The sequence below is a fragment of the Bufo gargarizans genome, chromosome 6 (assembly GCF_014858855.1).
Source record: "Bufo gargarizans isolate SCDJY-AF-19 chromosome 6, ASM1485885v1, whole genome shotgun sequence".
In the NCBI taxonomy this organism is placed as follows: Eukaryota; Metazoa; Chordata; class Amphibia; order Anura; family Bufonidae; genus Bufo; species Bufo gargarizans.
In genome coordinates, this window is record NC_058085.1 from 272,229,744 (window position 1) to 272,243,665 (window position 13,922).

The 13,922-nt window shown below is 42.8% G+C and overlaps 1 protein-coding gene across 1 annotated transcript; it reads left to right on the top strand.

Annotated features, from left to right (window-relative positions):
- The first annotated feature begins 460 nt into the window (after positions 1-460).
- LOC122942139 (protein kinase C delta type-like) lies at positions 461-13,047 on the top strand. The gene is made up of 8 exons (XM_044299635.1): positions 461-544; positions 6,146-6,423; positions 8,220-8,311; positions 10,672-10,734; positions 10,860-10,998; positions 11,388-11,528; positions 11,639-11,764; positions 12,931-13,047. Exons 2-8 carry the CDS (start codon positions 6,253-6,255, stop codon positions 13,045-13,047), a joined length of 849 nt encoding a protein of 282 aa, XP_044155570.1. The 5' UTR covers positions 461-544; positions 6,146-6,252.
- Positions 13,048-13,922: the final 875 nt, after the last annotated feature.

Genomic DNA, 13,922 nt, shown 5'->3' on the forward strand with positions numbered 1-13,922 from the left:
TTTGTGTAGGTATTACTATGTATCATAGAAGTAGAGAAATTGAAACTTGGAAATTTGAAATTTTTTTTAAAAATTTTTGTAAATTTGGTATTTTTTTTATAAATAAAAATTATTATTTTTTACTTCAATTTACCAGTGTCATAAAGTACAATATGTGACGAAAAAACTATCTCAGAATGGCCTGATAAGTCAAAGCGTTTTAAAGTTATCAGCACTTAAAGGGACACTGGTCAGATTTGCAAAAAATGGCCTGGTCCTTAAGGTGAAATATGGCTGTGTCCTAAAGGGGTTAAGGGCCTTGTTTAATTAGGGGTCCATTATTCTCAGAGCTTGGGAAGTTGGGCCCACCAGAGTATCCTCTGATATTTTGGTGGGCCAGTCCGACCCGGGCACATTGTAATACACGGTTATTAAAAAGTGGTGTATTTTATCATTTTTTTATTCTTTATTTAATTTTTACAGGCAGCCCCTTCTTGGTGGACTACAGTTTTGCAGTACAAAAATGTCTACATCCAAGAAGACGCCATCATCAGGACTTGCTGAGGTAATTCAGACTTGGGCACACATAAGTTCTTTCTTGTGCTTTTTCATCCATGCGGCCATGCTGCAAACGATAGGACATATCCTATACTTTGCTGCAACATGCAGACAATAGACCCATTGAATTCAATGGGTCTGCACCGTGATGCAACTTGCACACTGCCAGTATCCATGTTTTGCAGATCTGCGGTTTGCGGACTGAAAAAAAACATGGCTGTCTGAATGTATCCTAAGACCAAGTTCACACACTGTGGAGCCTGCCAGGATTTAGTGGAAAACAGATACGCTGACACTTAATGGCCTGGCATATCCCTACAAGATCATGAACTTGGTTCACAAGCAAGGTGTGAGCACAGGTTTAGTGTGATGGGTGGTGAGACTCTGCGCAGGATTCTTTTCTCTACAGCCTCTTTAAACAAGGGTCAAGGATCATGGAAAGGTGGTGGCTAAGGGTCTGGCAGTGTCAAAGTCACCATGAAGGTAGATAACACCACTACTATAGGACACACAATCAAAGAGGGAAATGAAGTTCCACTCCTTGGCAAAGGTCAGTGCATAGAGATTGGGTTCAATGATACCCATATGCATTCCTATGCACTGAGCTCCCTCTAGTGGTGGCTGCAGGCGGTCAGTTTTGTCATCTACAATATAAAGGGAAATGAGATTAAAATTGTAAAAATGAGAATTATAAACCAGTTTTCTGGTGTAAATGCATTAAATAGTAAGGTGTTCAGACTAAGCGCCATATTTATGAAGTCAGTGTGGGTGAGGCCTTAGTGAGGCACAGAGCTCTGCTTTCTGACCTGGCATCTAAGTCTAAGCCAGATTCATCCCCAGGGTGTTATACACTGCAGGGAGGAGATACCGGCACTCCGCATGCATGGTGCATCAGTATTAACAGAGCTCCCCTATAAAGGGGTGTTATTTTGTATGACCACTGCGGGTAGGGACGGACATACTAAGTTATACTATGGGACCTTATAATTTGTATGTACATCCATGGGGTGTGGCAGAGTTATACACCACCAGAAGGAGCCCAATGTTCATCCTTGCCATGAGGCCCTCTCACATATATGGACACCGCTGCCACTGAGATTACTTGAATCACACTCATAAGATGCTCTGTAGAAGCAGAAACGGCTCTTTTCATCTTAAACAATATTGGACAGAATTGTAAATGTCTGTGTGTTATATCTTGGCAAAATGAAAGTTTTCTCTTGAATGTGATTGGTCAGTTGCTGGTCACATGACCAGGGCAATTGTGATGATTACATGTGAATGTCAGTGAGTGACAGTTAGAAGTGACAGTTGGAAGTGACAGACGACGGAGGAGGATATGTCTGCTGGACGAAAGCAGAGCGACAAAATGGATGCGGAGGAAGAAAAGGAGAAGGGAGGAGTGAAGAGAAGAAGACTGACCATGGACTCATCGGCTGATGGGAGGAAGTCTTCAGTCAAGAGGACAAAACAACCGGTCCAGAAGAAAGAAGAGGAGATCCAGAAGATGGGAGCCAAGAAGAGAGCAGCCATCTTCAGCTCAGGATGTGGGGCCAAGAAGTTCAAGAAAGTTGAAGAAGGCCAGAAGAAAGAAGATGTAGAGGACGAGCAGGGAGGCTCAGGTAGATAATGTACATGTGATCAGTATGGGGAGCCATACAATTATACCCACTGGACACACAGCTCATGTCTAATGCTGCTCTGTCACCTGGAATGATTGTATCATGGGAAATGGCCGAACACTGATGGAAATGATAGTCTTCTCCTCTTATGTTGTCCTGTGATAGGCTGGGGTTACATGGGGGGTGGGTGATGTGTTTTTGAGCATATTGAAAAACTGAATGGGGGGGATTTATTAAACTGGTGTAAAGGAAAACTAGCTTTGCTGCCCATAGCAACCAATCAGATTACAACTTTCATTTTCCAAATGAGCTCTGCAAAATGAAAGGTGGAATCTGATTGGTTGCTATGGGCAACTAAGCCAGTTTTCCTTTACACCAGATTTGATAAATCTTTCCCAATGTGTTTTTACAGCTGCATTACCTGAAAACACACTTTAGGGAGACTTTCCAAACTGTTACAAATATAAATGGTCTTAGTTGTCCATAGCAACCAGTCAGATTGATCCTTTCAGTTTAACAAGGAGCTCTGCAAAATGAAAAGTGGAAACTGATTGGTTGCTATGGACAACAAGTCAGTTTTCCTTTGCACCAATTTTTTCATGGTAATTTTTTATTGAGTAATTTCATATTTTAGGGTAACAAACATGAAGTAAGTTTGTCACATATAATGCAAATTGTATGTTTTTGTATCTCGTACAATAAAGGATTTTCTTTCTCTGTGTGGTGGTTATTATTAGTGTAAAGTATATATAGAGAGAAGTATAAGTAAGATATAGTAACAGATGGAATAATAAGTAGTGTTGATCATGAATATTCAAATTGCGAATTTTCATTGCGAATATCGGCACTTTGAGAATTCACGAATATTTTGAATATCGCAAAATATATTCGTAATTGTGAATATTAAATTTTTGGGAAAATACCAGTTCATGCGAATTTTATGGGAAAATTTGTATACGAATTTTATGAGAATTTTCGCAATCAAGAAAATAATGCCTGGAGATAATGAATTCGCAAATTCTCAAATATATGGTGAATATTCGCCCAAATATTCGTGAAATATCGCGAATTCAAATATAGCCCCTGCCGCTCACTAATAATAAGTAGTCGTTATTTTTTCATTATTTGTATAGGTCTTTGGGAGAAAAATTATGAGACTTAGAGCATACTGAAATGGTAAAAAGACGTCTTTGACCCCCAAAAAATGCACTTCAGGGGTGAAAAAACATTACTACAAAAATAACAAAGAAATATCATATTAATCTGTTGTCTGTTTTCAACATGCTATACTGTTAACAGAGATAAATAAAAAGCACTGGGGACAGCAGGATAAACATAACTATTGTGGAGCTTTTATCATCAGGAGTAGTGTCAATATGAGCACTGGAGGCAGAGTGCACTGGAGGCGGAGCCTAACTATGAAGTGCACCCTGCATTTAGCTGCTTCACAGCCTCTCCTCTCTGAGTGATAGCTGTAGTAGTCTCCTGGTTGGATGCTACAGCTGTCACTCAGAACAGAGGGGAGGGGCTATAAAATGGTTTAATGCAGAGAGCACCTCACAGTCAAGCTCCGTCTCCAATCTACTTAAAGGGGTTGTGTCATCTGAGACATTGGTGGCATATCACTAATATATACCACCAATGTCAGATAGGTGTGTGTCCTACCCAGGGCCAGCTCCAGGTTCATGTGGGCCCTTGGGCGATAAATCCCAGTGGGCCCCCTTGAGGAATTTTTTTACATTTACATGTCCTACTGTGGTTCCCACACGGTACAAAGACCCCCAGTGGCCCCACACACAGTATAATGACTCCACAGCGGCCCTCCATTCAGAATAATAACCCCCAGTAGCCCCCACACTGGGGGTTTTACTGTATGGAGGGGGCACTGGGAGTCATTATATTGAATGTAGGCGCTGGTGGTCATTATACTAAACGGAGGGTCAATGGGGATCATTATACTAAATGGGGGAACTGGGGGTCATTATATTTAGTAAGGGGCCCTCACAGTGTAATGACCCCCCAGTGGCCCCCTAACATACCTATCATTGCTGGAGCACAGGGGAGCCGGCGGTCCTGTCATTCACTAACCGCAGCTCCTTGCGCTTATTCTCTCCTGAGGCCCGCTGCAGCAGTGAGACACACGTGATGATGTCACCCCTGGGCCGGGCCTGGAGGAGAGAAGGAGATGTGCAGTGATGTAGCTAGAACTGACTGAGCCCCACAGCAAATTTTTGTAGCTCCCCCCCCCCATGGGTTCTCATCACGTTTTTTTCTATTAATTTGATGTATACAAATATGCAGCACTCCACATTTTTGTATCCTGCAGATATGGCCATCCAGTTATTACCACCGCCATACAATGATAACACCGCCATACAATAATAAAACCACCATACAGTGACTAGAAAAAAGGGTATAAGAGGGCACAGTACAGGGAAAGACTAGTGGGACTGCACAGGGTGTGGTAAGAGGGCACAGTGAAGGCGTGCCCACCCCCATTCCCTTCTATGGGGATCCGAATAAAGCCGAGCGCACTTTTATGGAGAACACACCGGACAATGCAGAGTACACCGTGCATGTGCAGTGGCTCTTGTATACTTTAGGGGCCGCATTCTAGAGATAGATACAAGTCCCAGAGTTGAGATCTGCACCTATCAGACATTAGGGGCATAACCTAGCAATATGACACCGATGCCTCAAATGACACAACCCTTTTAAGAAGAAGAATTTAGCAAAGTAAACGTTCATATTCACACTATTCCTGATATTTAAAACTCTGCAGTTTATTTATTTTACTCATATAGCGCTGACATATTCTGCAGCGCTTTAAAGACATTCTCATCACTTGCTGTCCCCGATGGAGCTCACAATCAAAGTTCTCGATCAGTCTGTCTTAGGAGTGTGGTCAGGGGTGGACTGGCCATAGACTCTAAAAGTGAACTGCTGGCTGGGTACATAACAATATGATGCTGGAAGCATTAATTAAAGGGAACCTGTCACCAGTTTTATGGTGTCCTAACTAACTCTCAGCAAAATGCTGGCTCACTTTCTTTAATTGATCCAGTCAATTTGCCAACATCTTGTATTGAAAAGCTCCAGCTCATAATGATGAGTCCTGAATATTCATGAGCTCCTGACTCTTCCCGCCCACCTGCTGCTGATTGACAGTTATTTTACATATAAATCAGCAGCAGGTGGGAAGGGGAGTGGCTTTAGCTGTTAATTAAATAAATGCTGGACTCAATGACATCACGCTGGATTCAAATCAGCTCATTAGCATGCAGCATCTTTGTGTGTATATTATGAGGTAACCATCTGTCACACCAGTAAGTGAATACATCTAAGGCACTTTTTAGTAGTTAATGATTGTATATAATTAGTTAGATTATAATCAAATATCCACATGACAGGTTCCCTTTAATGCTGGGAGCATCAGGTACTTATGCCCCTGGCCATTGGCCGCAGGTGCCCTCCTGAACATAACTATATCACCATCCTCAGTTATTTGGTTCTTCTGAGTTGGTATTTTGACTGTACTATGGTATTGCAGACCCTGCCTACTTCTGTCCCTGCCTATTTCTGTTGCCCCATCTTCTATTAATTTGGACCCTCCTATGACATCCCAACCACCCAAAAACAGGACGTGCATTGTAACTAAACGTTGGAGCATCTAGTTTTAGAAAAATCAATAGCACTTTGCTCACAAAGAGGATGTCGCTTAGTAAAACATGGGCATGGCTTACCAGGAAAAGGCAGTGACCAGAAATGCTACATTTTGCACTGAAATTGCATGACAATTTAGAAGTTAGCCAACCAATAGGTGGTTTAAAATAAGACCAAGGTGTCTAGCCATGCAACTGAGATATCATCCAGTCTGAATCACTGTGATTCCTTTGGCGCATCTTCAGATTGCCTTAATCTGTCCACATTAGAGGCAGGATTAGTAAATCTGCCCCGTGTAATTCCTCTATTTATTCTCCTCCTAGGAAGCAGCGGTGTTCGGCCAACCGGCTCCAGCAGCACAGTCTCCGATAACATCAGAAGGAGATTATTATTCCATCATGTGCTCGGCCGGGGAAGTTTTGGAACGGTCATGCTGGCGGAAGATCCATCTACCCGCAAACACTTTGCTGTTAAGATCATCAGCAAAAGAGCCCTGCTTGCTGAAGGTGATGATGAGTCTGTGATGGTGGAGCGACGAGTTTTCCAGCTGGCATCTGGGAGTCCTTTCCTTGTCCACGCAGACTTTGCATTTCAGACCAAGGTAGAGTATGGACTACAGGATATTAGGAAATGCCATTATATGTACCACGTCCTTCACTACCTCATGGGCCCCAATGATCTCATCTTCTGACAATATAGCATATGGGTACCTCAGTCTATAACATACATGTCATGTAAATGGGATAATGTACCCCTACTGTAAAAAAAAATATTACCAGTCACCCAAGGTGTGCCATGGCCTAAAGTGACTACTGATATTATTAATATAGTCAGGGCCACATTGGGCCCCTTTTACCAAAATGTCTAATACAAAAATTGGCCTTGTCACCTATAGCAGTGGTTCTCAACCTTTTCACACCTAGTAACCCCTTTTGAAAAGAAGTTGAAGGATTTGTGGTGTCAGTTAGGGGTGAGTGAATCAAGCTTTGGATCCACGGTCCGAAGTTGACTTCTTGCAAAATTGTATTTTAATGCTGTCGCGGGACCTGTCTCCGTATAGTATAAAAATGTATATGATTCAATGAGGCAAAGATGGTTAAATCCAAAGTTGCGTGAGACTTTAGTGAATAACATTGGGCTTTGATTCTAGGACTTTAAAAACATTTTAAAACAGGAATTCATATCAACATTATAAAACTACCAGAAAGTGCATGAACTGTAGAAATTCCTACGCAGCAATGAGCTCCCCCTAGTGGTGGTTGCAAGATTGCAGTTTTGAATTATATTCACTGTATGAAGGGAAACTGGACAGAACAGTTTGGGGTAAAGATCAAGGTATTTATGTCAGGATACTTGAGAAATATGGTATTCAGAATGAGCCCCGTATTTCTGAAGAACCGCTCCCCTTATTTCTGAAGTGAGGGCAAAGATCACTCGGTTTATTTGTATTAAAAAAACATGGTGCATGGAAAAATGGGTCAATGAGTCTGCGAAAAAATGTGAACAGCAACACGGACACCATTTATATTTTGTGGATCTGAAATTTGTGAACCGCAAAATACATATGGTTGTGTGACTGTAGCCTTAGGCTAGTTTCACACTAGCGTTCGGCTGTCCGCTCGCGAGCTCCGTTTGAAGGGGCTCACGAGCGGACCCGAATGCTTCTGTCCAGCCCTGATGCAGTCTGAATGTATGCGGATCCGCTCAGACTGCATCAGTCTGGCGGCGTTCAGCCTCCGCTCCGCTCAGCAGGCGGACACCTGAACGCTGCTTGCAGCGTTCGGGTGTCCGCCTGGCTGTGCGGAGGCGTGCGGATCCATCCAGACTTACAATGTAAGTCAATGGGGACGGATCCGTTTGAAGATGCCACAATATGGCTCAATCTTCAAGCGGATCCGTCCCCCATTGACTTTCAATGTAAAAGTCTGGACGGATCCGCTCAGGCTAATTTCACACTTAGCTTTTTTTTGCCAATATAATGCAGACGGATCCGTTCTGAACGGAGCCTCCGTCTGCATTATTATGATCGGATCCGTTCAGAATGGATCCGATCGAACGCTAGTGTGAAAGTAGCCTTATACTTACTGCAAAAGTAACTTATGGCAGGCGACTTCTATACAAAGATATATGTGGTGACTATAGAGCTCCACTGATCTCTGTATAATGGTCAGGTTCTGACATCAGTATGTGACGGTATATATATATATATATATATATATTTATGTGGTTGTGTTATATGTAATCATATATGTAAATGATCATACAGAAGGGCATCGCTTTCAAGTCCAATGTCTCGTATGGTCACCAACTAGAAGGTAACTAATACAAAGAGTACAGTTATACTGCCCTATAGTACCATGTGTAGCAATATAGCTGTATGTCTGTTCTGTGTAACAGCTGCATGTGCTGCTCGGCCTGGAGTACATGAGCTGCGGGGACTTTTACACCTACCTACTGATGAAGGACCAGCTTGACATCCCCAGTGCAAGGTAAAGGTTTCTATTAACTACAAATCTGATCAGAACTGTATATGAGCTATAAGATCGTCTCTCTTCATATCTGTGTTGTTTTCATAGGCGTGCGCAGCCTATTGCATTAGGGTGTGCACCCTAAAGCACAAAAACACACGCCCCGCGCACGTGTGTATTTGTGTATTTATTTATGTATGTATGTATATATGTGTGTGTGTGTGTGTGTGTATATATATATATATATATATATATTATATACACACACTGTATATATATATAATTATATACACACACACACACACATATACACACAGGCTGGGCCTCACCCTAGCATTGCCGTGACTCCGCCTCTGCACCTAGGAACAATATATAGGGGGGGGGGGCACATAATATACCACAGTCAAAAATGGGGGCGGGGGGCACTAATAATTTCCACCATATAATCATACTACTGAAAAAAACTAAATAAGTATATATAAATAAGATTACAAAATAGGAGAGTATTGCGGTATGCAGGGGTACCTTTTTATTGTACTATCCTAATACTTAAAAGACAAGCTTTCAAGAGTTTTCCTTTCTTCCTCGGTATTGCTTCATACCTGAGAAAGAGAGAAACACTCTCCAAAACTTTTCTTTAGAGTTTAAAGCAGTTTCAGCACTATAATAAAATAATTTACTTACAAAAGAAGCCATTCAGTCTTCTGCTGTGCCATCCTCTGCTTGCTTCCGCGGATCTTCCCCTCCTTTCAGTCTCTCCATAGTGCGCAGGTGCCCTGTTATGGGGGATATGTGGATGACACAGTGTTATGGGGGATCTGTGGATGACACACTTATGGGGGATCTGTGGATGACACATTGTTTTGGGGGATTTGTGGATGACACTTTTATGGGGGATCTGTGAATGACACATTTTTATGGGAGATCTGTGAATGACACATTTTTATGGGGGATCTGTGAATGACACACTGTTATGGGGGACCTATGGATGACACACTGTTATGGGGGACCTGTGGATGACACACTGTTATGGGGGACCTGTGGATGACACACTGTTATGGGGGATCTGTGGATGACACACTGTTATGGGGGACCTGTGGATGACACACTGTTATGGGGGACCTGTGGATGGCACACTGTTATGGGGGCTCTGTGGATGACATATGACTGAGGAGGGCTATCAGGGGACTTTATACAGGGGTAATATAACTGAGGGGTATCAGGGTAAATTATACAGGGGGTAATATAACTAAGGGGTATCAGAGTACACTATACAGGGGTAATATAACTGAGGAGGGCTATCAAGGACATTATACAGGGGTAATATAAGTTATATTTCCTCTGTATAATGTCCCCTGATAGCCCTCCTAAGTTATATTACCCCTGTATAATAATGTTATATTACCCCGCCCTGTATAATTTAACCTGACACCCCTCAGTTATATTATATAACTGAGGGGTATCAGGGTACATTATACAGGGGGTAATATAACTAAGGGGTATCTATCAGGGTACATTATACAGGGGTAATACAAGTGAGGAGGGCTATCAGGGACATAATACAGGGGTGAGGGGTAAGATAAGTTATATTACCCCTGTATAATGTCTGATAGTAGCCTAGCCCTCCTCAGTTATATTTCCCCTCATGTACCCTGATACCCCTAGTTATATTATCCCCTGTATGATTTACCCTGATACCCCTCAGATATATTATATAACTGAGGGGTATCAGGATAATACAGGCGACAACAGAGGATTCGTAGCACTGTGGGACGGGGGGGTACATACTACTTTTTTTATATGCCCAGCCCTCACCTCACCAGCTAGCAGACGGCCAGGCGCGCAGGCAGGGTACTACTATTCAGATGCAGCGTGACGTGACGTCAACGTCAACTCAGCCTGCGCCGCACAGCACGCACTCCCTCTCTGCCTCCGCCGGGTCCGGGACTCCGCCCCCTATTTGAATACTAGCTACCGCCCGCCGGCCGCCCACAGCCAGATATTGTAAATGAATTGACAGTGCGGCGGGCGGCGGCAGCCAGCAAAACAGACAGGGAAATAGGCTGGGGGGCAGTGCGCATGGAGGTGACGAACCTATTAGAGTGTGCCCAGGCACATCCGGCACACCCCGTGCGCACGCCTATGGTTGTTTTATGTGCATTTAGGGTTCTAGTATTTTCTGTGGTAACAATAGTGTAGACTGCGGCCATATTCTAGTCACCAGAACCTCATCAGAAGCCTGACTGACCCATTATTAGCCACTGGGGTCTGACAGGATTTGTTGTGTGTTCTGTGGACAATCATCTATGGAGCAGAAGAAATATCTTAGCACTTCTTATATTATCCCAGGATGTTACACTCGTTCATTGTCTTTCTGTCAGATTCTATGCCGCTGAACTCGTCTGTGGAATCCAATTCCTGCACTCAAAGGGCGTCATCCACAGGTAATTACACTTTAATTGTCTGTTCCAGGGTTCACCCTAAAGTCTAAACTCAAAATCAGCCATTTGTCAAAGATATCAAATTGTAGGATCAACTCTCCAACAAATAATTGTTTTATATTTAACAGAGACCTGAAGCCCGAGAACATCTTGGTGGCTGAAACGGGCCATGTAAAGATCACCGATTTTGGTCTTGCACTTGTCAACATGCATGGAGACCGAACAGCCACCTCATACGCTGGAACAATCGGTTACATAGCTCCTGAGGTGAGCAGAATAGAGATTTTCCATATTGTATTGTATAAGTCATCATGGATCATACACATGGCCCGACATATGCCCATTACAGTTCTTCTTCAGGGAATGAGACATTCTGACAACATAGTTAGAAATCCAAGAGTCAGAAACAAAGAAGCACAGTCTCAGAGAGGGATTGGTGGTAGTCACAGGGTAGAGACCCACACCCGTTATAGGTCAAAAAGATATGTAAAGCTTAACATCATCTCAAATTCAGGCTACATGCAGCCATAACTAGAGAACCTCAAATCTCAGTGTATTACATAATCACCCGGATTATTATAGTGATAACTCAGCATGGTGACGTCAGATGTAGAACATGTTGACCAATTCAGTATATACTCTCTTCCTCCTGATAGATGCTGGCTAGGAAGGAGTACAACGCCGGAGTAGACTGGTATTCTTTCGGTGTCATCTTGAAAGAAATGGTTACCAGTGATTGTGCGTACCATCAGACAATCGATGATGCATCCTCCGGCATTAAGAACATCATTAGAAAGGTCAGTAGTCATACAAGGTATTAGCACTACGGTGTATACAGTGATGGCTGTGAGCATGGTTTATTGGCTGTATCTCTTCTATTTACGGGTTTTTATTTGATCATTTTAAGCTCCTTCGGAAAGATCCTGCCAGACGCTTAGGAGTTAATGGTAACATCAGAAAGCACCGATTCTTCCAGCGTATGGACTGGGTCTCTGTGGAAGCCCTAGAGTTGCCTCCACCATACACACCTGAGGTAAGTACATAACCAAATGTTGTTCCAGCACCTCTTCTATTACAGGTTACAGAACTGATTCTTTATAAGAGAAGCACTGATAGGAAGAGGACATTCATTGTAATCTTGAAGTTGTTGAGTATTACTGGTGGCACTAATACTGGAAAGATAATAACATCTAGAGCTGCTGTCCCACCCATGGCGTACTCTACATGGAGGCAGACCACACCAGTGCTATAGGACTAGTAGTGGGGGGCTCTCTTGCTGCCTAACCACAGCATTTCCCTGCAGTTACCACTGGGGGGTTAAAGTAGATTTTTACAGTTTCTATTGCTGCAGGCATCCACTTTTATCATGTACCATGTGTTGAGAGGAAGGAGATAATTGACCATGAGGCTAATATTTGAAGTCAGTTTATCTTGAGTCTACACTAGCATATTTTTCGCCAAATAATTCAAATGTCACATATTGTTTGATGAATTTGTTACCTTTTTAAACCTAACAGAAATGCTGTTCCAGGTTTTATACTCCACCCTGCTATGTATGGAGTAAAACTATTCCACATAACTATCCACTGTCCTAACCCCTTTTCAAAACTCGAATTTTGGAGTGCAGGGTATAATAAATTCTCTCCATTTTGTTTAAAAAGAACAACATATTTATGAAGTACATGTTGCACTTTTTTGTGGCATAGAAGTCAAAGTCTGTGTGACAGAAACAGTGTTGGACTGGGGTACCTTGGGCCCACCAGTAAAATGTATTTTGGGGGCCACCGTATGGGTACATTCAAATATAAAAATCATCTAACAAGTTTTTCATATAAACATAGGCTGGTGGGGGTGCTGTACATTGAATATATGTATGTAGTGCAGTAAGTCTAATGTGTCATGTGCCACTTGTGCAGAGGGTGGGAGACTAGGGGCCCACCTAGCTCAGGGGCCCACCGGGGGATTCCCCTGTACCCCTGTGGGCCAGTCCGAGCCTGGACAGAAAAATCTAACCTATGCCAACTCATACAGTTTAGTGTAGAAAGTTGCATTTTATAGAGAAAATCAGTGGTGCAAAAGGTGCCTCATTATTTGCACCATTTTTACACCATAAAAAGGCTAAAGATAATTCTGCCCTAATTTTTAACAGAGGACTGTTATCGAAAGACATAATCCTAATATAATTCTGTCTTGTTATAGCCAACTGAACCTCGTCATCGTCCTAAACCATTCCATCTGGACAGACTGGAGGCAGCAGAGGTCAGAACATCTATATCAGCAGCGCACCAGGCCTTGTTCGAGGGATTTTCTTTTTGACAACTTGGAAACCCTTGACGAAACACCAGCTCCATAGTCACCGGAGCAAGCTGCCCCCTGAGCCTCTGGAAGAGGAAGATAAGTGAAGAAGAGAAGGCCGGACATCACTGCAGAGATCTACAAGCAAGTCCTGCAGGAATGAAGAGGAGGAGAATGAAGCACCTTGCTGCGTCTGGCCCCACATTCCAGAAGAAAGAGAAGAACAAAGACAAGGATCGCCTCCTTAATATATTCACATAAGTTATGGTAAGTAAGGTAGGTATAGGTAAGTATAGTTTAGAAATATTTATAGTTAATAGAAATGAAAAAACACAAAAAAACAAAAAAAATATAGAGTATTATAGTTTGTTTTTATGATTTAGACTAAGTGTAGTTGAAAAATCTAATTGAATGATTATTACACTTAAAGGGGTTGTCCAAGTTATATTTATTGATGACCTATCCTCAGGATAGGTCATCAATATCAGATCGGAGGGGGTCCGACACCCGGCACCCCCTCCGATCAGCTGTTTGAAGAGAAGGTGTGCGCGGTGTCTGCACTGCCTCCTGTTCACTGTTTACCTTCTACCCGTTGCATGTGCAGTGGTGAGCAGGTGTAATTACACCCAAGCCTTCCTATTGAAATGAATGGGAAGGCTTGGGTGTAATTACACCTGCTCACCACTGCACTTGCAACGGCTAGAAGGTAAACAGTGAAGAGGAGGCAGCGCTGACACTGCGCACACCTTCTCTTCAAACAGCTGATCGGAGGGGGTGCCGGGTGTCGGACCCCCTCCGATCTGATATTGATGACCTATCCTGAGGATAGGTCATCAATAAATATAACTTGGACAACCCCTTTAACAATATTTTAGTCTCTGATAATTTGGCTCCCT